Genomic DNA, 23,293 nt, shown 5'->3' with positions numbered 1-23,293 from the left:
GCGTAGTGGGTAAAGCCACCACCTGCAGTGCCAGCATCCCATATGGGTGCTGGGTCAAGACCTGGCTGCTCCACTTCCCATCCAGCTCTCTGCTATGGCTTGGGAAAGCAGCAGCAGATGGTCCAAGTCCTTGGGCCCCTCAACCTATGTGGGAGACCCAGAAGAAGCTCCAGGCTCCTGGCTTCGGATCGGTACAGCTCCGGCCATTACAGCCAATTGGGGAGTGAACCAGTGGATGGAAGAGATCTCTCTCTCTCTCTCTCTGCCTCTCCTTCTCTCTCTGTGTAACCTTGACTTTCAAATAAATAAATAAATCTTTAAAAAAATTAATGATACTATAGAAAAGAGATAAGTATAAGAGGAAAGCTCTTAGAAGAGGAGACAGGATAGAACCCAGAGCAAATATGTAAGAACTGACCTTCTATGGGAACAGAGACACTGTACAGATTTTAAGAAGACAAAGATTATGTATATAGAAATGGAGAGGTTAACAGATTTGTAGATGAGGAAATTTCATGTCTGATTGCTTCTATTCTCTCTAGCTCAGGAACTGAATGTAGTGAATCTGTTTCTCTTTGCTATATTTGTAGTTCCTACAAATTCTACCTAGGCCCTCCCCAGGTGAACAGGTCTTTTGACTGGTAAGGAGCTCTTAAAGTCATTAAGGAGGCATAAATGCACTGTGCTCTAGCGCTGACCCAACAAGGGCTTCCTTTAGGGAAGCATTTCTCAAAAGTGTGGTCTTGGGATCAGCAGCATCAGCATCTCTTTTATCTCTTTTTCTTTTTCTCTTTCTTTTTTTTTTTTTTTTTTTTTTTTTTTTTTTTTTTTTCTGGACAGGCAGAGTGGATAGTGAGAGAGAGAGAGACAGAGAGAAAGGTCTTCCTTTACCGTTGCTTCACCCTCCAATGGCCGCTGCGGCTGGCGCGCTATGGCCGGTGCACTGTGCCAATCTGAAGCCAGGAGCCAGGTGCTTCTCCTGGTCTCCCATGGGGTGCAGGGCCCAAGCATTTGGGCCATCCTCCACTGCACTCCCTGGCCACAGCAGAGAGCTGGCCTGGAAGAGGGGCAACTGGGACAGAATCCGGCGCCCCAACCGGGACTAGAACCCGGAGTGCTGGTGCTGCAGGTGGAGGATTAGCCTATTGAGCCTTGGCGCTGGCAGCATCAGCATCTCTTATGAATTTGTTAGAATGCAAACTCTCAGGCCCCATCCAAACCTACTGAATCAGAAACTGTGATCTGTTTAAACAGATACTCCAGGTGATTCTGAAAAGTTTGAGAACCAGTATCTTAGAATGATGAGGATTTCTTGGAAGGCTGATAGCCCAACTTCTTAGATATGACAATGTTAGAAGAAAGAGCTTTTAATAATGAACTCAAGTATATGACAAAAACTTTAAAAGTACTGGGAGCTTGGGGCCTGGTGCTGTGCCTCACTTGGCTAATCATCCACCTGCGGCGCCAGCATCCCATATGGGCACCTGGTTCTAGTCCCGGTTGCTCCTCTTCCAGTCCAGCTTTCTGCTGTGGCCCAGGAGGGCAGTGGAGGATGACCCAAGTGCTTGGGCTCCTGCACCTGCATGGGAGACTAGGAGGAAGTGCCTGGCTCCTGGCTTCAGATCAGCGCAGCGCCGGCCATAGTGGCCATTTAGGGGGTGAACCAATGAAAGGAAGACCTTTCTCTCTGTCTCTGTCTCTGTCTGTAACTCTACCTGTCAAATAAATAAATAAAAAATCTTTTAAAAAAAAAAGTACTGGGAGCCAGCTCTGTTTACTCACTCTCATCTACTTTTATCCCAAAGGCACAGCATAATTTAGTGATTGGTACAGAAATTACTCCAAGACATTCATGCTGCAGATGAAACTGACTGAAGAAGGCTAACTTCAAATTCTTAAGGAGTACGCAATTAAAAAAAAAAGATAAAACAAGACAGAATTGAGGGAGATGTTACTGGGGATGTTTGACTTAGAGTCAGATTAGGGTTCCAGTGTTAGAGCTGTGTTACCCTAAAGGAAATAGTTAACTTTTCTGAGCTTAATTTCTCATCTAAAAACATGGAGATGCTAAACAAGGAAGAGACTCCATGGAAAGGAGCCCAGGCCTACAACTTCTTTTGAGGAAAGAATACATAAGCAGTTCCTAAGCCTCCATGCATTGTGTCATATGACCCTAGAAACTTGGTTGTAATGAGTTGGACAAGGAGCTACAAACTCTATTCCCATATTGAAGTGTGGCTGTGTCACTGGCAGAGATAATTTTCTGTAATTCCTTATTTTATTCTGTTACCAAAAGTAACCATATGTTTCCTAGAAATAAATACACAAAAACTTCACATCGTTGTTAAGAGAATTAAATGAAACAATGTGAGAACAATATTTAACACAAAAACTGGAAAGTAATACTCAAAAATGTAGCTAGTCATTATTATTGGCAACTCCAAAGCCATTAGTTCCCCAATGATATTAAAAAGGCTAAGAACGTAAACCAAAACCTAGGCTTACCAGCCTTAGAATAATCAAGTACAGATCCAAAGTTATTAAGTCTCATCCCCGAGGATCTCAGCCTCAAGACTATAAGATATATGCTTCAGTCCAAGAGAACTCACTAAAATTCCAAGCTACTGTATTGTTCTGTGGTGTTTTGGATGAGCAGAAAGTCTGCTGATGCTTTCTGGGTGAGCTACACATGAAGGAGCTGTAATAAAATTTTCAGAATATTAAAAATTAGAACATTTTCCATATAACTCCTAAATGGCTGGATGGTGAGTTCCGGTATGGAAGTCTGAGAGTAATGAGAAGAGTTGAGTATTAGCATTGCAAAACTGGGGAATGGTCAAAAGAAATAACGATCAAAGAGAACAGAACTGTTTCAATGGGGGAGAGTATAGAGACCACTCAGGAAACCATATTTCTAAACTAATCTAAAATGCTCAAGGTTTTCAATCAGGCTAGTGGTGATGGGAAATAAAAAGTGAGAATTGACACTAAATTGCAATGTAAAGGTCAAGGAGTCAATGAAGTTTGTGACTGGATATAGGGGGAAAAATAAGCATTTAACAGTAGGTTTGGTAGAGTAAGGAATGCCAATACCACCTTCTTTGCCAAAGAGTTCATTTTGGATTTCTGTTTAAATCGTCAATGGGAAGCTGCTAATAAGGGATTAGAACTCAGATGAGTGGAAAGAAGATAAGTTTGAGATCACTATATAAGTAAGCTCTGAAGCCAATATATTTAAAAAAATAAAAAATTCTTAAGGAGTACAGAGAAAGAATAGAGGGTCCACGTCTTGGAAACGGTCGTACGTCTAAGAAAGCTGACTAGGATTGATAGAAAAGGACAGACTTAGGGAAGGAAACAACAGAGTATTTGGAATGCCAGGCTACAGCCATGCAACAGAAGCACAGTGAAGAGGTTTTTCTCTCAGCAAAGCTCCCATGTAGTAACACCTGGAACAGAATGCTGATGTCAATCATGAAGCACAATGCTGTAGAAGCAACAAAAATGAGTCAGAATACTCTGCACAGCCCCTGTAGAAGCTAAATCTTCCACCAACTGGACTTAGCAAGATTCATGCAATGATGGATGAGAAATATTCACTAACACTGTTGCCATAGGGCAGGCTGGTAAGACGTAGCACTTGTGTGAGAGATGAGGATTTACCTAGCTCATCCCAGAGCTGCCTGCACTTGTCTGTCATGCTTGTTCCTTGTTGCCTCCAGAGTGTGAGTCGTGGATCAGCCATAAACTGCTCGGTTATAAGCGTCAGCATCCTGGCTCCATTGGAATCTCTCATCCGCAGCATCTCTCGAACCTGACACAAAAGGTGGGGCGAGACTGGTGACTGCATGACATAAAGGAAGGGGAGCAGGGCAAGGAAATGAAGTATCTGAGAACAACAAGATACCACTTCATATCCCTTATCAAAAAGTCAGACAGTAACAAGTGTTGGCCAGTATGTGAAGAAATCAGAACCTCATACCCTGTTGGTGGGAATGTAGAATGATGCAGTCATATCAGAAAACAGTAAGGTTAAACACAGGTCACCATATGATCCCTCAATTCTACTCTAAGAGAGAAACATATACAAGAATATTTATACATGGGGCTGGCATTGTGTCCCTGATAATTTGCCTAGGAAAGCAGTGGAGGATGGTCCAAGTACTTGGGCCCCTGCACCCATGTGGGAGACCCAGGAGAAGCTCCTGGATCCTAGTTTGAGTCTGGCCCAGCCCTGGCTGTTACCATCTGGGGAGTAAACCAGCAGATGGAAGATCTCTCTCTCTCTCTCTGTAAAAAACAGCTCTGCCTTTCAAATAAATAAATAAGTAAATGTTAAAAAGAAAAAGTTTCTGGGAAAGCAGAAGAAGATGATCCAAGTAGTTCCACTCACATAGGAGACCAAGATGGAGTTCCATGCTCTTGGTTTCAGCTTGGCATTGTGGCCATGTGGGGACTGAACCAGTGAATGGAAAATCCCTCTTTCCCTGTCTTTCTCTTTGTAAGTCTGCCTTTCAAATAAATAAATAAATAAATATTTTGTTGTTAAACTTTTTTTTATTTATTTGAGAGATGGAGTTACAGAGAGGAGAGACAGAGAGAGATCTTTGTGCCAGGCCAAAACCAGGAGCCCAGAGCTTCTTCCAGTTCTCTCACATGAGTGCAGAGGCCCGTGCACCTGGGCCATTTTCTGCTGCTTTCCCAGGCACATTAATAAGGAGTTGGATCAGAAGTGGAACAGCTGGGTCTTAATGCCGTCGTCATAGATGGCATTGTTACCCACTACACCACATGCTGGTCCCAATAAATAAATCTTAAAAACAAAGAATATTTACAATAGTATTATTCATAATAGTCAAAAGGTAAAAACAACCTAAATGTTCACCAACAAGTGAATAAACAAATGTGGAATATCCACACAATGTACTATTATTCAGCCATAAGAATGAAGTATTTATTTACAATAACACAGATGAACCTTGAAGACCTTATGCTTGGGGCCGGTGCTGTGATGCAGTGGGTTAAAGCCCTGGCCTGAAGTGTTGGCATCCCATATGGGTGCCAGTTCTAGTCCCAGCTGCTCCTCTTCCGATCCAGCTCTCTGCTATGGCCTTGGAAAGCAGCAGAAGATGGCCTAAGTGCTTGGACCCCTGCACCCCCATGGGAGACCCAGAGGAAGCTCCTGGCTCCTGGCTTCAGATCGGTGCAGCTCTGGCTGTTGTGGCCATCTGGGGAGTGAACCAGCAGATGGAAGAACTCTCTCTCTCTGTCTCTACCTCTCTCTGTAACTCTTCTTTCAAATAAATAAAATAAATCTTAAAAAAAAAAAAAAAAAAGAGAAAACCTTATGCTAAATCCAAGCAGTCAGTTGTGAAAGACTGCAAACTATGTGATCCATTTATATGAAAGTCTAGAACAGAGAAATCCAAAGGGATAGAAAGTAGATGAGTGACTTTTAGGAATGAAGGAGAATGATGTGACCAAAGATATAAAGGAGTATTAGGTAAGGCATCTTTTTCAGATGATGAAAATGTTCTAAAGTTGACTGTGGTGATGGCTGCATACATTTGAATTGCACACCTTAAATACCACTAAATTACATACTTTAATGAGTGTATTGTATGGTAAGTGAACTATGTTCCTAACGGTGTTAAGGGTGGGAGAAAAAAATGAAGGAGGCCTGCTGTGAGATTCTCCAGTTTCAAAATACTAAGTCTCTTTAGGGACACTTTTGCAACTAGTCCTCAAGGCTTGGTTGTTTAGCCTTGGTTTCAAAGCAGAGAGAAGATAGTTTCTTTGCTAAACACCCCAGCAATGCTAACTCATTAGGGACTGGAGCAGAAGGAACAGGACCACCAGGGTGAGAGAGTATGGCTCCCTGGATGCAGTCCGCTCAGGTCAGCTCTGATTAGCCCCTCTCGCCAGGTTTCAAGCACTCAGTATAGCTAGGGTCAAGTAAGTTAGATATAATGCAAGATGCCAGAATTGTGGTGACTCCAGTTTACTTAAGAAAGTTTTTTTTAAAAATACCTTTTCATATCTTACCTTGGCAAACATTGAGTTGAGCTGCTTTCCAGAGCCATAGTAACCCCCCTGAGAAAGAAAAAGCTTCACTTGTTCTTTCACCTGTTCTTCATCCAAATGCCAACAGTTCTCATCATCAATGCTAGCCCCAGCTGTGGGATCAGGGGCACCTGTGAGAAATGGGGATAATGAAATGAGTTCCCCGAGTCTGCAGGCTGCACACTCAGCTAGAGGGACATTTTACAAGAATACGCAAATTTAATATGGGCTTATTCTGCTTTAATGTGGTTTTTGTCAACTGTGTGGACCTAAATAAATATGAGAGATCTAATACTAACTTCATGTTCACTAAGTCTCAGCTGTATTCTCTCCTGAAGTCTATGAATACCATCCTGGGTAGAAAAGCCTAGGAGCAAACACACATGGGAAATTGTGAAATATACTTGAACACTTGTCTTTGTCCCTGTTTTCTGGTATAACTCCTAAAATCCTTGGAAGCTTCACAATGATGCATCCTTTTGCTAGCCAGTAAGCTGACTGTTGGCTGGCAATCTCTGGATAGCTTCAGGATTAGGAGTGGGGGGGCACCAAGGCAAGATTAAAGGCTAGAACTGTCAGCCTCACCTTCCAGCCTCCTGGAAGAGGAAAGAGGCAGAGGTTAAGCTGTTTTCCAATGATAAATGATTTATTCAACTATTCTTATGTAATGAGTATGGTGAACTTCCAGAGAGCAGAACATGTGAAGGTTCCTGGAGGGTCATATGCCAGGAGAGGGTATCAAACCTCTGTGCCCCTTACCACATGCCTTCCTCTATGCATCACTTCGTATGTATTCTTTGTAAGATCCTTTGTGATTAACTGGAAAATTGAAGAAAAATATTTCCCTGAGTTCTTTTTTTTTTTTTTTTTGACAGGCAGAGTTAGACAGTGAGAGAGAGACAGAGAGAGTTACAGACAGTGAGAAACAGAGAGAAAGGTCTTTATTCTGTTGGTTCACTCCCCCAATGGCCACCACGGCCAGCACTGCGCCGATCCGAAGCCAGGAGCCGGGTGCTTCCTCCCAGTTTCCCATGCGGGTGCAGGGACCCAAGCACTTGGGCCATCCTCCACTGCTTTCCCGGGGCTATAGCAGAGAGCTGGACTGGAAGAGGAGCAACCGGGACAGAATCCGGCCCCCTGACTGGGACTAGAACCCGGGGTGTCAGCGCTGCAGGCAGAGGATTAGCCAAGTGAGCCATGGTGCCGGCCTACCTGAGTTCTATGAGCCACACCAGCAAATTAATCAAACCCAAGGAGGGGGTGTGAGAACACTGATTTATAGTTGGCTGGTCAAAGGCACAGATGAAACAACCTGGGGGTTGCAACTGGCATGAGAAGTTGGTGGCAGTCTTGTGGGACTGAGCTTTCAGGCTGTAAGTGGATGCTATCTCCAGGTACAGAGACAGACAGCATCAGAATTGAATTAGAGGGGGCCAGTGCCACTGCTGTGGCATAGTGGATGAAGCTGCTGCCTGTGGCACCAGCATCCCATATAGGTGTTGGTTCAAGTTCCGGCTGCTTCACTTCCGACCTACCTCTCTGCTATGGCCTGGGAAAGCAGTGGAGGATGGTCCAAGTCCTTGGGCCCCTGCACCCGTGTGGGAGACCCGGAAGAAGCTTCTGGTTCCTGGCTTCAGACTGGCTCAGCTTTGGCCATTACTGCCAACTGGGAAGTGAACCAGCAGTTGGAAGACCTCTCTCTCTCTCTTTTTTTCATCTTTGCCTCTCTGTAACTCTGCCTTTCAAATAATAAATGAACAAATAGAATTGGAAGACAACCAGATGGTGTCCACTGTAGAACTGAATTTTCACTTAGTATTTGGGGGGAAAACACTCACATATTTGGTCTCAGAAGCATTCTGTGATTCCATGTTGTGTTCTGACAACACAGTAAGAGAATCTGAGTTTGTTATTCCTTTATATGTTCCATACACAACATGAAAATGGTACAAAAACATTTTTTTGCTAGGAGGATGGCATTCATTTTGTTTTTCTACAGAATTCAAATGTGCCTCAAAGTGTCCTTTTTTTTTAAATTTGCGAAGCAAAGAGAGAGACAGAGAGGGGGATCTGGTTTGTTACTTCATCCTAAAATGCTTACCATAGCCAGGTTTGGGCTGTGGCTGAAGCTGAGAGCCAGGAATGCAATCCAGGTCTCCTATGTGGGTAGCAGAAACCTAATTGCTTGAGCTATCACTGCTGCCTCCCAGGATCTGCATTGGCATGAAGCTGGAGTTAGGAGCCAGTGCTGGGAATCAAACCCAAGTACTCCAATGTGGAATGCAGCTGAATTTTAACTGTGAGGCTAAATGTTTGCTCCACATAGTATTTTAAAATAAAAAAAAAAAATCTTCTTTGGAGCCTGAGTTGTGGCACAATGGGCTAAGCGGCCACCTGGGACAGCTGCATCCCATATGGGAGTGCCTGGTTCAAATTCCAGCTACTCCACGCTTCCCATTCAGCTTCCTGCTGATGCAACTTGGAGGCAGTGGAGGAAGGCCTAGGTACTGGGGTTCCTGCCACTCATGTGGGAAACCAGGATAAAATTCCATGCTCCTTGTTTCATCCTGGCCTAGCCCCAGCTATGGTGGACATTTGGTGAGTACACCAGTGGATGGAAGATTTCTCCCTACTTCTCTCTCTGCATTTCAAATAAATAAATAAATAAATCTTTTAAAAAACTTCTTAGAGCATAAAAAATGATGTTCTTAAAGTTAATCATAAAACTGCTTCCTAAAGCATAGTCACAGTTGCATACGGGATGATATATTTTCATAGATACTCAAACTATTTTTCATAGCTCAACTAATGACAGTTAGTTATTTGCACATCCTTCTTCCCTTGCAGTCTGCTAGCTCCTTGCTCACAGTTGAGCCCTTAGATGAATTCACAGCTAAATCATGTGTAGTACAGTGCTGGTAATGAGACAGGCACTCCAGAGATATTTCTGGAATGGTAACTGAATTGTCTCTCACCCTCTTATAGACAAAGTCCTATGACAGATTTTTAGAAACCTGCCTCCAAATGACAATATACCCTAACTCAACACTCTGTTCGTGTAGTCATGCAATAGGTTACAAATTCACGTTATGTTTTGAGCAGTCTACTTTTTTCCTTTTGTTTCCCTCTTGCTGCTTAAATGAAATCTGCATCTTTACAACAAAGCTATACTTCTGTTAGACTATCCTAGTGTATCCTAATCTCCAGGGAATTAAGAAGCCTTCATTCCTAAAATACTTATTAACACAAAATACCACATAAAGAACACAAAATGCTACCTTTTTTTTCACGCTTCAGTCTAAAAAGTTCTGATCATACTACTTCTCTGCTCAAAAGTCTTTAGTTGGGGGACAGCATTGTGTTGCAGTGGGTAAAGCCTCTGCCTGTGACAATGGCATCCCATGAGGGTGCTGGTTCAAGTCCCAGCTGCTCCACTTTCTATCCGGCTCCCTGCTAATGTGCCTGGGAAGCAGTGGAAGATGGCCTGAGTTCTTGGGCTCTTGCCATCCATGTGGGAGACCCGGATGAAGCTCCTGGCCCCTGGCTTTGTTGCAGCCATTTGGGGAGTAAACCAGTGGATGGAAGATCTCTCTCTTTCAAATTAATAAATAAATCTTTCTTAAAAAGGATTTGAATAAAATATTTTTAAAAAGTCTTCAGTGATATAGTATTACTAAATTAAGTCCAAATGCCTTATAGCTTGGTATTCAAGGCCCTCTATATTCAGGTCCTATCTTTCATTTCTAGTCTTGTTTTCTCTTTTCTTACACTAGTGATCCCAGAAGTAAACAACATTTCCTTATGACTTCACTTATGCTTTTCCCTTTGCGTCCCTCCGCTCCCTCTGATCTGTTCTTTGGCCAAAAGTCAGTAATTCTCATTGACAAAACTGCCTCAGCTCTACAATCAGGGCCACACTGAGAACTCAGTATACAGAGAGGCCAACATTGCTGAGGTTCAAGAAACTGCTTAGTTCATTTGGCAGGAGGGGCTCTCTTTTAGCCTCTCACTGAATTAGCCATATATTAAGGCCACCTGAAAAGTACCCATCTCATGCTGATATGCTCAGCATACACAGGCAACAATATCCTTCTGTTGCATTTTGTTTTATATTAGAATTGTGCATCTTTAACATATTGCCAATTAAATTGAAAATTTTTAAGAACAGGGATTCATTTTAGTACTCATAGTGCCTAGCTCATTATAGCATTGAGTTAATATTTACAGAATGAATAAATATATGTCTCACTCACCATCTAGATTTAAGCTTTAGGTGGGAAAATATTATATAATTATATATATTTGCTAAGCTTCAGGTGGGAAAAATACTATGTCCTATCATAAATATTTGCTAATAACTATGTATTGAGTGCTTTATTCAAGGTAAAGGCTAAGTATTTTTCATATATATATCCACTATAATATATGCTTTTTGAGGGCAGAAATTGTTTTGTCTGCTGATATATTTGTAAAAAAGTACTTGGTACATGGTAGATACTTAGTAAATACTTGTTGAATAAATTCTAAGGAACCTTAATAACAATTCTATCAGATTGTATATTTACCCTAATTTTAAAATGAAGAAACTAAAGTTTACACAGGGTATCTGAACAAATGAAAAACTTATGGTCAGGATACATACAAGTTTGTTAGTCTCTCTCCAAAGCTTGTGCTCTTCACTATAAAGTTATACATTTGGCCTCCAGCCTCAAGTGAGGGTACTTCAAAAAGTTCATGGAAAATGGAATTAAAAGAGATTGCACACTTTTGATGAACTTTTTGAAAGCCCTTGTACTGCTGTGATTCACTGGCTATTTTCAGATTCCTTGAATGTAAGTTGACGCTATACCTGAATATAGCCAAATCCTACTCTTTCTTGGCCTACCATACCATATAGAGTATGAGATTAGTTAGCATAATGCACTTTTCCCATGGTGAAGACAAGAGTCTCATCAGTCTAAGAATGCTTGGATATAAATATACAGAATAATCACTTGGCGTTTATGTTCAAAATGCAGATCATAGAGTCTCATCTCTAATGATTCTAGTTTTCAGTACTCCATGGAGACAGGAGTGAGATAAACTAGATTAAACAAAGGATTTCCAAATATTTTTGAGCTAAAGATGGAGTTAAGGCACCAGAAGGCAGTTGGGGAAGATCGTAAATTCACATTTGTATATGTTGATCTTAGGATATTTTGTTAATGTGAAATAGTTGAGTAGAGTCTAAAGCTTAGAAGATTTGGGCTGGAGAAATAAACCTGTGAGTCATAGTATATGGATGACATCTGAAGTTACGGATGTAGCTGAGACAGCCTACAGAGATCAAGTAAAACAAGAAAAATTAAAAACCTAAGATTAATCTATAAGAAATGTTAATATTTAAAGGTCAGATAGAAGAGGGTACAGTATTTAGAATTGAATGAAGAAGAGCACAAATCATTTTAAGTAGATAAACTGGGCCTGGATTTCACAAACATACTTTTTTAGTTGCTACTCTAAATCTTAAACAAAAAATTTTTTTAAATAAAGTATTTATTTATTTGAAATGAAGAGAGAAGGAGAGGGGAGAGGGAGGGAGGGAGGGAGGGATGGAGAGAGAGAGAGTGAGAGAGAGAGAGAGAGAGAGAGAGAGAGAGAATATTTTGCATCTACTGGTTCACTCCCCAAAATGTCTGCAATAGCCAAGGAGAGGCCAGACCAAAGTCAGAAACTCCATTCAGGTATCCTACATAGGTGGCAGGAACTCAAGTACTTGAGCCATCATTTGCTGCCTCCCAGGATGTGTTCTTGCAGGCAGATGGATCAAACGCAGAAGAGCTAGGACTTGAACTAGGCACTCAGATATGGGATGAGGACATCTCAAGCAGCTGTATCACAAAGCATGCTCTCAAATCTTTCTTTAAAAATTGCTTTCATTTACAAATAACATAAAATTTAAATGTCCCTATACATGTCCACTGGTTTGTATATTTTAGTCATCTTATGAAAAGAGATGAGTACAAAACTATTTACCTTCAGTAGCAGTAAAATAGACCTAGTCAATGTAAATGACACTTTAACATTATATTCTGAATTCTTCCTTGGAATTCTAAATGGTGACAGGTAAAGATAAAATGGAAAGGCCATCATTATAAATAAGTATGAAACAAACCACTGTGGAGGTTGAGGTCTAAATTAGCATTGAGGAGCTGGCTTGTAATGCAGTGGGTTAAACCATCGCCTGAGACGCTGGGATCCCATATGAGCACTGGTTTGTGGCCCAGTGGCTCCACTTTCAATCCAGCTCCCCCTGCTAATATGCCTGGGAAAACAGCAGAAAGTGGCTTGAGTGCTTGGGACCCTGCAACCCACATAAGGGATCTGAATAGAATTCCAGGCTCCTGGCTTTGGCCTGGCTCAGCCCCAGCTGTTGCAGACATTTAGGGAGTGAACTACAAGGTTGAAGATCTCTCTCTCTCCCCTCTAACTCTGCCTTTTAAATAAATAAATAAATATTAAAAAGAAATTAGCATTGAGACTATACTATAAGACCTGTCCCGAGAGGACTCTAAGTTTGAGGAACCAATTTCTTTCTTAAACATCCTTTTAAAAATTATAAATATATATTTATTGTAGAAAAAACACTAAAGCATAAAGAAAACCCACCTAAAATTCAGTATTTTTTTCCACCTTTTTGAGCCATAAATATAAGGATGTGTGTACAGACTGATGAATTATCACATAATGATCAGAATTGTGTAATGCATTCAAGTTAATAAATAGAATACTACCACTACTCTATGCCAAAATATTTATGAGATAGAAATTGGGTTTATTTAAGAACACATGATCATCTGGATAGAATGAACTGAGTAAGGTTAAGTGATTACAGCCCCAGAAATAGCTCAACCTTTAAACATGCAATAAGGCAATAAAGTAAAAAGGGTGGATTTTTAACAGTGGTGGTGAAAAGAACATTTTTGTTGACAAAAATGTTTTACAATTACCGTTCACTTGGTTGATTTCTGAGTTGGAGGACAGAATCTCATCTGCCAGTTTCTGTGCAGTAGGAAGAACTTCAGTGTGATGTGCTGTGATTAAATATTGAATAAACTTTTGTAGCTGGTCCCTATTCATCTGAAAGAGGGTTTCTGAGATAGGAAGGCGCAATTTGACTTGGTCTGGTTTTCGGATCCTGTAGAGTGAGAGTGCTACCACGTGAGCACAGTAGAATATGTCCTTGTTCCCACAGCCACATGTCACTGAAGTGATTTTGCACCGATCAAAGCTGATTGCAACTTTGTAAGTCATTGCTGGTTCCGAAGCAGTGGCGGGCTCAGTTACTGTACCACTCAGATGGAAGCCTAAGGAAACAAAGAAACTGTGTTTATTGATTCTGTAATAAGAAATTTAAAGATTTGCATTTTGAATTTCAATCCATTTAGAAACTATTTACTAAGCATCTCCTAAACACTGATAGCCCTGCCACAGACACAAAGGACAATAAACTCAGGTATTGCTCCGAAGGAACACACAATCTAGAAAGACTTCTTAATCCTGGAGTCCATAAACCTCCTGAATTAATATGAAAAATGTTGTTTGTACCTTGGTATGTTTTACTGGGAGTATAGCTTTCGTCATAGTCTAAAAGATTAATAAGGAACCCCAAACAAGTTAGGAACTCCTGTAGTAGTTGTGACCATTTGGGGAGTAAGAAGTGAGTGGACAATCTCTCTCTTCCCCCCTCCCCTCTCTAACTCTTTAAGATAAAATAGATATATATTTTTTAAAGATTTATTTATTTTACTTGAAAGTCAGTTACACACACACACACACACACAGAGGTCTTCTATCTCTGAATTTTTGAAGACCCCTTGTGTCGCTCCCCCTCTTCATGGAGGAATGACACTAAGCCCTGCCTAGGCTTCATATCCGAGTCACGGCACCATTATGTCGCTCCCCCTCTTCGCGGAGGAACGACACAGGACCCTGCACTGTTCTTTTGTCTGCTTGGCCCTCCCCGGGTTTGCTGCTGGTTCTTCCCGGGTTGGCTACCACCCCTTCCACCTCCGTGGAGGGGCAGTTCCCCCTGCCATTTTCCCCACTTCCGCGGGGGAGCGGCACACCGCCGGCCGGCTCTCTCGGGGGCTGCACAGGTGTTCCTTCAGATAGATGTTCCTGGTGCATGTTGTCTCTCTCCTCCTTTATAGTCCTCTTCCACCAATCCCAACTCTGCTACCCACACGCTGAGTACGCTGCTCTCCTCCAATCAGGAGCAGGTCCTGCTGCTTATTGGTTGAACTGGAGGCAGCTGTGTAGAAGCTGTTTGCTCCTCTCCCAGCGCCATATTGTGGGAAAGCAGATGCATAGAATAAGTCTTAATTCCAGTAACTTAGTCTAGTCCAAGTTGCTCCCAGTTGCTCCCCACACCCTTGCATGCAAAAATTTCAAAACGTTTTCACACAAAATAAATTTATAGTTTAATTCCATTTACCACGAACTTTTTGAAGTACTCTCACATATATTCATATATATATATATTCTACTCATTATGTTTCTCTGGAAAATTCATATTATTATCATCATTCCCATTATATAAGGAAACACAGGCACAAAGCAATTTAGTAACTTGCTTTAGGTTACTCTGCTAGTACATGGCAGAGCCAGGATTCACACCCATGTAGTTTAGCTCTGAAGCCCACAGTCTATTTTTTTTTTTTTTAAGATTTATTTATTTATTTGAAAGGTAGAGCTACAGAGAGGCAGAGGCAGAGAGAGAGAGAGAGATATCTTCCCCATGCTGGTTCACTCCCCAGATTGCCACAATGGCGGAGCTGAGCCAATCTGATGCCGGAAGCCAGGAGCTTCTTCCAGGTCTCCCACATTGGTACAGGTGCCCAAGGACTTGGGCCATCTTCTACTGTTCCCAGGCCATAGCAGAGAGCTGGATCGGAAGTGGAGCAGCCAGGACTTCAACTGGTGCCCATATGGGATGCTGGCACTGCAGGTGACAGCTTTATCTGCTACACCGCAGCTCTGGCCCTACCCATATTCTATTATACCACACTGCCTTTGTATAATATTGTGTTACATGGCAGTCGATACCATATTTAACTATCTGAATTATGAACTGTGAAACAATACAATTATCGGTTGCCCCTCTTCCAGGCCAGCTCTCTGCTGTGGCCAGGGAGTGCAGTGGAGGATGGCCCAAGTGCTTGGGCCCTGCACCCCATTGAAGACCAGGAGAAGTACCTGGCTCCTGCCATCGGATCAATGCGGTGCACCGGCCACAGCGTGCCGGCAGCGGTGGCCATTGAAGGGTGAACCAACGGTAAAGGAAGACCTTTCTCTCTGTCTTTCTGTCTACTCTGCCTGTCAAAAAAAAAAAAAAAATACAACTAGATATGTTAGGAAATAACTTTCAGGTTTATTAAAATTCTAAAATTTCAGTTTTTTATTTTTTAAAAAATATTTATTTATTTTAAAAGAGTTAAAGAGAGGGAGAGACAGGGAGAGAGGGATGGAGGGAGGGAGGGAAAGAGAGAGAGAGCACGTTCTTCTGCTGGTTCACTTCCTAGATGGCCACAATAGCCTCTGCTGGGCCAGGCTAAAGCCAGGAGCTCCATCTGGGTCTCCCATGTGGGTGGTAGGGGCACAAACACTTGGGCCATTTTCTACTGCTTTTTCCTGACCATTAACAGGGAGCTGCATTGGAAGTGGAGCAGCCAAACATGAACTAGCCTCGCTATGAGATACCGGCATCACAGGTGGTGGCTTTACCTGCTGCAATGCAGTGCTAGCCCTATGGGCGCCGGTTTGAGTGCTGATCCAGCTCTCTGCTATGACCCGGGAAAGCAGCAGAAGATGGCCTAAGAGCTCAGGCCCCTGTACCCACGTAGGAGACTGGAAAGAAGCTCCTGGCTCCTGGCTTTGGATCAGTCCAGCTCCAGCCCTTGTGGCCATTTGGTGAGTGTACCAGCAGATGGAAGACCTCTCTGTCTCTCTCCGTCTCTCCGTCTCTGTCTCTCTCTCTCTGTGAGTCTGCCTCTCAAATAAATAAACAAAATTTAAAAAAAAAAGAAGACACAAGTTCCCTTTCTTCCCTGGCACCCCAATTATGTATTGAAAAAATAATAACAGTTGGCTATGAAGACTTGATCAGTTTGAGGTTTTTTTGTTGAAATTATGTCACAAGGTTCACTACATAACTTTCTTTTGCTTCATATCAGGAGACACACAATGCCTGCTTTTTCTTTGTACTGCTTGTATTGATCACTGGGTTCTGTTCTACTGAGACTTTAAAAAGTTCCTTTTTGGGGCTGGTGCTGTGGTGCAGCAGGTAAAGCCACCACTGCAGTGCCAGCATCCCATATGGGTGCTGGTTCAAGTCCCAGGTTCAAGTCCTACTTCTGATCCAGCTCTCTGCTATGGCCTGGGAGTGCAGTGGAAAATGGCCCAAGTCCTTGGGCCCCTGCGCCCATGTGGGAGACCAGGAAGAGGCTCCTGGCTCTTGGCTTTGGATAGGCACAGCTCCAGCCATTGCAGCCAATTGGGGAGTGAACCAGCAGATGGAAGACCCTTCTCTCTCTCTCTGCCTCTCCTTCTCTCGCTGTAACTCTTTCAAATAAATAAGTATTTAAGTCATTTATGGTAACTATTTCATTGGAGGTGTTTCACTTTTAATTATTCAAGATTTTGACTCAATTTCTTTGACTCTTCATAACCAAATTTGTAAAACAATGAGGAGAAACCTGTAAAGTGGTTAGCTTGGTGACTGCAATATGTGTGCTCTTTTTTTGTTTGTTTGTTTGTTTTTTGTTTTTGTTTTGTTTTGTTTTGTTTTGTTTTTTGACAGGCAGAGTGGACAGTGAGAGAGAGAGACAGAGAGAAAGGTCTTCCTTTGCCGTTGGTTCACCCTCCAATGGCCGCCACGGCTGGCGCGCTGCGGCCGGCGCACCGCGCTGATCGGATGGCAGGAGCCAGGAGCCAGGTGCTTTTCCTGGTCTCCCATGGGGTGCAGGGCCCAAGCACCTGGGCCATCCTCCACTGCACTCCCTGGCCACAGCAGAGGGCTGGCCTGGAAGAGGGGCAACCGGGACAGAATCGGGCGCCCTGACTGGGACTAGAACCCGGTGTGCCGGCGCTGCTAGGCGGAGGATTAGCCTAGTGAGCCGCGGTGCCGGCCAATATGTGTGCTCTTAACAAAAAAAAAAATGATAGAAATAATGACCACAAAAAGTGCTTAAAATTCTTGGGAAAAACAACTATTTCATAATTTTTTCCCAAATATCAACTTTGTGATAATTCTTCATCCACACTTTCCTAAAATACACACATAAGAAACTCCCTACATATACTGTAAAGTCATCCTACATACCAGATATTCTCAAGAACTGGAGGCTGACAGTCTCTTTATCATTGTATATGTTCACACTTCACAATTATGGGTGGCTAGGAAGTTGAGGGATTCAGCAGGGATAAAAGGAAGCAACACACAGCGTTTACTAGTAGCTTTAGTAGGCCATAAAAGTCAACACCCTGGGCCAGCACTGTGGTGCAGCCGGTCAAAGCCACCGCCTGCAGTGCTGGCATCCCATATGGGTGGCAGTTTGAGTCTAGGCTGCTCTACTTCCCATCCAGCTCCCTGCTAATGAGCCCATGAAAGCAGCAGAGGATGGCTCAAGTCCTTGGGTCCCTGCACTCATGTGAGAGACCCGGAAGAAGCTCCTTGCTTCAGATCGGCCAGCTTGGCTGTTGCAGCCATTTGGGGAGAGAACCAGCAAATAGACGACCTCTCTCTCTCTACCTCTCTGTAACTCTGTAGTTCAAAAAATAAATCTCTTTTTAGTCAACACTCATATTTCCTTCTTTCCTACCATTTTTCATTTTGATGCATAGACGTCAAGGATGGTGGACCTTCTAAGGAAAATAGGCAATCAGGCAGCTGCTTCTCTATGGTCCCATCACTTTATATACAAGACAAAACAAACACACAAAAAAGTTCTCAAGTGTTTTACTGCTAAGCAGGCCCTGAATAAAGTGCCAAATCTTTTCAAGGAGCTCCTGTTAAGCTTTGCAGCAAGCAGTGCATTGCCAACAACTTCCCCCCAATCTATCCCCATTCCCCTATAACAAAAAGCAAGCATTGCTTTAAAGGAAAAATGTTTCATTTCAACTTTGCATTCTGTGGCTTAGTTAGCATTCCTACCTGCTGGCCTCTACTCTGTTGAGAAATATAATAAAATCATATCCCAGACTCTTCTGCCCTACAAATCACAATAGCTCTGAATTTACCTCAGTTTGTTTGTTTGTTTGTTTGTTTCTACTATCTATCTATCTATCTATCTATCTATCTATCTATCTATCTAAAAGTCAGAGTTACACAGAGAAAGAAGGAAAGGCAGAGAGACAGAGAGGTCCTCCATCCGCTGGTTCACTCTCCAGATGGCCGAAACATCCAGAGCTATGCTGATCCGAAGCCAGGAGCCACGAGCTTCCTCTGGGTCTCCCACATAGGTGCAGGGACCCAAGGACTTGGGCCATCTTCCACTGCTTTCCCAGGCCACAGAAGAGAGCTGGACAGGAAGTGGAGCAGCCGGGACTCAAACCGGTGCCCAAAGGGATGCTAGTATTGAAGGCGGCAGCTTTGGATGCTATGCCACAGTGCTGGCCCCTTCATCTCAGTTTCTAAGAAAGCCTTCCATTAAATACCTGCTATGAGTTAATCCCCCAGCAGCTTGTCATCCCTAACTGTGCCTGCCTGTGCTTAAAAATGTACAGCAAGAGATGTGAGAACTGGCCGGCTCTGCTGTTCAATAGGCTAATTCTCCACCTCAGTGCCGGCACCCCCGGGTTCTAGTCCCGGTCGGGGCGCCGGATTCTGTCCTGGTTGGCCCTCTTCCAGGCCAGCTCTTTGCTGTGGCCCGGGAGTGCAGTGGAGGATGGCCCAAGTGCTTGGGCCCTGCACCCCATGGGAGACCAGGAGGAAGCACCTGGCTCCTGCCTTCAGATCAGTGCAGAGCGCCGGCCGCAGCGCGCCTGCCATGGCAGCCATTGAAGGGTGAACCAACAGCAAAGGAAGACCTTTCTCTCTGTCTCTCTTTCACTAACTCTGCCTGTCAAAAAAAAAAAAAAAAAAAAAAAAAAAGAAAGAAAGAAAGAAAGAAAGAAAGAAAGAGATGTGAGAACTTCAACATCAGCAAGAAATCGCTAAAAATCCAAGAGCCGTTCATAGGTTAAAAAGAGTTCTGCTAAAAAGAGTTCTGCTGGGGCCGGCCCTGTGGCGTAGTGGGTTAGGCCTGTAGCCTGTAGTGCTGGCATACCAGCTGTTCCACTTCTGATCCAGCTAATGTGCCTGGAAAAGCAATGGAAGATGGCCCAAGTACCTGGGCCAACTGCACCTGCATGGGAGACCTGGAAGAAGCTCCTGGCTCCTGGCTTCTGGCTTCTGGCTGTCCAAGCTCTGGATGCTGCAACCATTTGGGGAGTGATCAAGAGGATGGGAGATCTCTCTCTCTCTCTCTCTCTCTCTCTCTCTCTCTCTCTGCCTCTGCCTCTCTGGAACTCTGCCTTTCAAATAAATAAATCTTAAAAAAAAAAAAAGAATTGATACTCTAGCTAGAGAGACAGATATTGAACAATAATTAAATAACAATAATTACTTAATTTTAATTGTGTTAAGTACTATGAAAGAAAAATGCAGAATGACAGGTATATAAAAGGAGGTCCCTCACCTGACAAAGAGACAAGGGTGGTAAAGATGAATTCCTTGAGAAAGTAACATTTTGAGCAGAATTTTATCAAATGAGTAGGAACTAATTAGGTGAAAAGATGGGGACTGGCAAAGTAATGGTAAAAGGGACTCCAGGTAGAAAAAATAAAGAGAGAGGGAGAGAAAAGTATATGTAGAGGTGCTGAGGCAGAGGGAGAACATGGAATATTCAAAGAACAGAAAGACCGGTGATTGGAAAGACAACAGGAAGGGGTCCAGTGTCATACATGAGGCTTGAGAGGCAGAGAGTCATTGCTCTGGGATTTATCCTAAGCTCCTCTGCTCCATATCCAAAATGTCACTAAATCCTGGGAATTCTGCTTCCTAAATATGTGTCCATTCTAGTCTTCTCCACCACCTCCTCTAACACTGCCTCATTCAAGAGCATAATACTTTCTTGCTTGGATTAGTTAATCTTCCTGCCTCCAAGTCTTATTCCCTCTACCCATCTTCCACAATATAAGAAAAAAAGCCTCTGCTTGGGCCGCCAGCAACCCATATGGTCGCTGGTTCTAGTCTTGGCTGCTCCTCTTCCAATTAGCTCTCTGCTAGGGCCTGGAAAAGCAGTAAAAGATGGCCCAAGTTCTCGGGCTCCTGCACCCACGTGGGAGACATGGAGGAAGCTCCTGGCTCCTGGCTTTGGATCAGCCAAGCTCCGGCTGTTGTGGCCATTTGAACCAGAGGATTAAAGAGCTCTCTCTGTCTCTCCCTCTCTCTTTAACTCTCTCTCTCTCAAATAAGTAAATAAATCTTTAAATAAACCTTATGACGTGGCTTCTTTACATCTCCTCAGACTGGTCCCCTACGCCACACCTGCTGCCCCACTTCTCAACACATTAGTCACTAAACTATTTGCAATTTCTGGACATTGATGTGTTTTCTCAATTTTCTGAGCCTTTAGGCCTTTGCATGTGACATTCCCTATCCCAGGCAAGGCCTTCTCACCTTCTTCTCATCCCTAATTCTCAACTCAAATGATACTTACTCTGGGATTCCTCCCTAATCTGCTTGGAGAACTGGTTAAGCGCTTCTTTCTAAGCTCTCATTTTTCTTTAGTCATACCTCTGTAATCACACTTGATGTCAATGTAATTAATAATTTCGATATTTGTCTTTTCCACTAGTGTGAACTCCTTGAAACCAGGAGTTATGTCTCTTTCAACTCTACATTTTCATTAGTCATATTGTAAGGGCTTAATAAGTGTTTATGGATAATGAATAAATGAACACTAAACTGAGTCTTTAATTTACATATTCATTGCTATGATTCACAAATTAAGCATGCTTATAAAATTCCTAATTTTGTGATTAAAAGGAAATCAGCCAGTAATTAAACGACTTTATTGGGATAGTGAATAGTGAGCAAGGTAACAATAATCTATAAAAGCTAGTAACTCAAAGTGTTATTTTGTACAATTCATATTTATACTTGAAATGGACAGCTGTTATTTTTCTGCCAATTTTTATAGCCTATTTTTTTTAAATATAAAATATGAGCCATTTTACTAACATTTACTGGATACTTCTGCGTGCCAGTGTTTTAAATGCTTTCTATGTATTAACTAATTAAATCCTCATAGAAGTCCCACAAGGTTGCTATCTCCCTTTTTAGATAAGAAAACTGAGGCAGAGAGAGATAACAGAAGTTGTCTAAGATCACACAACCTGGGATTTGAACAGAAGTATTCTCTAGAGCCTGTACACTTAACCACTACAATATACTAAATATTCCTATGTAGTTACGAATATAAAATTTTATGAATGTAATTGTCAAGTACAATTCTATAAAGACAGAGCCCTACATTAATGAAAAGTCAGTAAGCTGACATTTGCCTGGTTTCCTCAACAATTGTTCAAGGCAACTGAGATTCGCAGGAGTTCAGTAATGTGCTTGCAGTTGGAATGACGACAGCTCATGAACTCATCTGTACAAGACAATGCATCAGCACACTGAGTGAATCATCTGCTCAGAGTTCTAAAGGAAAGCACTTCTCAGTACAGCCCTCTGACACCATTCAAAGTCTTTTGTGTTTCAGAGTGCAAGGGAGGCTCTAGTAAGTCTAAAGCAATTAAAACCACTTTGCTCATTGCTCTTTTGATTCATCAGGTCCCTAGGCAGGTGCTAATACATGAAAATGGATGTCATTTCAGCCAATGACAGGGAAAAAGAGAGCTGAGGTTTTTTAATTTTTTTCTATATTCACTTTACTTATATGTGTACTACATGTATGTAATATACACACATATATACATACATATGCAAATATGTGAATTAACTAGCTCTTGTAAAGAGAATGTTTCCTCTTAAATAAATTTGGTTTTGATGAGACTACACAATATTTAGACCTTCTCAAAGCTCATCTCCTGGAAGGTCACAGAAGTACACCAGCAAATAGAGCAGTCACTCCCTCTCTCCTTTCTGTCACCTAGCAAAACAGAAGCCACAAGAAGACTTAAAACAGTACGAGTGAAACCTACAAAATAATGCATTTCCTTTCTAGAAAGCCCTACTTCAAAGCTGGGTTGCTACTCCTTACCCAAGAGCACTAGAATGAGTTGGTGGACTACTACTCTGATATAAAGAGATCAGGAGTTGTGATTCTAGTATGCCTGAATTCCTCTTTGCCTCAGTTTCTTAATTATTCAAATGAACATAATAATACTTAGCTGCCTATCAGACTCACGTGAAAGTAATTTGTAAAGAACACAATTCCCAAAGATATCTCAATAGCAATCCCAACTGGCCAGGGCTTCTCAAGAAGCAGATGGCGCCCACACACTCCAGTGAGAGTGCAAGAAATTGCGAAGTGAGGAGCAGTATTGTTATTCGGGAATATAAATGATGTTGCCCCATTACCCTGAGAGCTACTTGGTTTGTTTGTGTTAGAGAGGTCACCCTAAGCTTCTCAGAGCAGCTGAGTAAGCTGGAGGGCCCTTCTTGTGGCCATCTGCTCCCTTCCCAGGCTCCTCTGGCAAATCAAGAGGGTTTCCTTGTATTAACCTATGAAGGAAAGCCACAGACCCTCTCAGCACCAGCTTCAGCACACAGGGGTCTCTGCTCTCCATCTGTGCAAGCAGCTACAATTAATGAATAACAAGGTTTCCTAGCCCAGGCATTCACTTGCAGAGATAACTTTGCATTACCTGGTTTTCCAATACTTGGATCTCTATAAAGGAATTAAATGTATATTTTAAAAGACTGATATTTTTGCTATTTTAGACATACTTACGTGAGAAAAAATGAAATGGGAAGAATTTGTCTGGAAAATCCATTGAAAAATCTAATCTTCATAAGACACAATTATTTCAAAAACAATAATTTAATTTTTATGGTAATTATTCTTTGGTACATAAGACTTACAGAACAAGTTAGCTTGTATACTGATGGATAACTGCAGATTACATGCCTCCTCCTCAGTTCACAAATTGAACACAGATTAGAAAAAAAAAAAAAACACACTCCTCAAGCAGTCCT

General features: G+C 42.4%; 1 protein-coding gene across 4 annotated transcripts in view; it reads right to left on the bottom strand.

Annotated features, from left to right (window-relative positions):
• The window catches only part of ZSWIM5 (zinc finger SWIM-type containing 5), a 188,757-nt gene that overhangs the window by 52,898 nt on the left and 112,566 nt on the right, over positions 1-23,293 (bottom strand). For all 4 annotated transcript variants that reach the window (XM_008265350.5, XM_089300770.1, XM_051857851.3 and 1 more), the window contains 3 exons: positions 13,053-13,409; positions 6,046-6,194; positions 3,664-3,814 (listed from right to left, as the gene is read on the bottom strand). In XM_008265350.5, coding sequence (XP_008263572.5) covers positions 3,664-3,814; positions 6,046-6,194; positions 13,053-13,409 — 657 coding nt within the window. The remainder of the gene's footprint in view (positions 1-3,663; positions 3,815-6,045; positions 6,195-13,052; positions 13,410-23,293) is intronic.

This window comes from Oryctolagus cuniculus, chromosome 7 (genome assembly GCF_051225735.1).
Source record: "Oryctolagus cuniculus isolate XC-2025 breed Fujian yellow rabbit chromosome 7, ASM5122573v1, whole genome shotgun sequence".
In the NCBI taxonomy this organism is placed as follows: domain Eukaryota; kingdom Metazoa; phylum Chordata; class Mammalia; order Lagomorpha; family Leporidae; genus Oryctolagus; species Oryctolagus cuniculus.
This window is presented reverse-complemented; position numbering and strand designations above follow the sequence as displayed.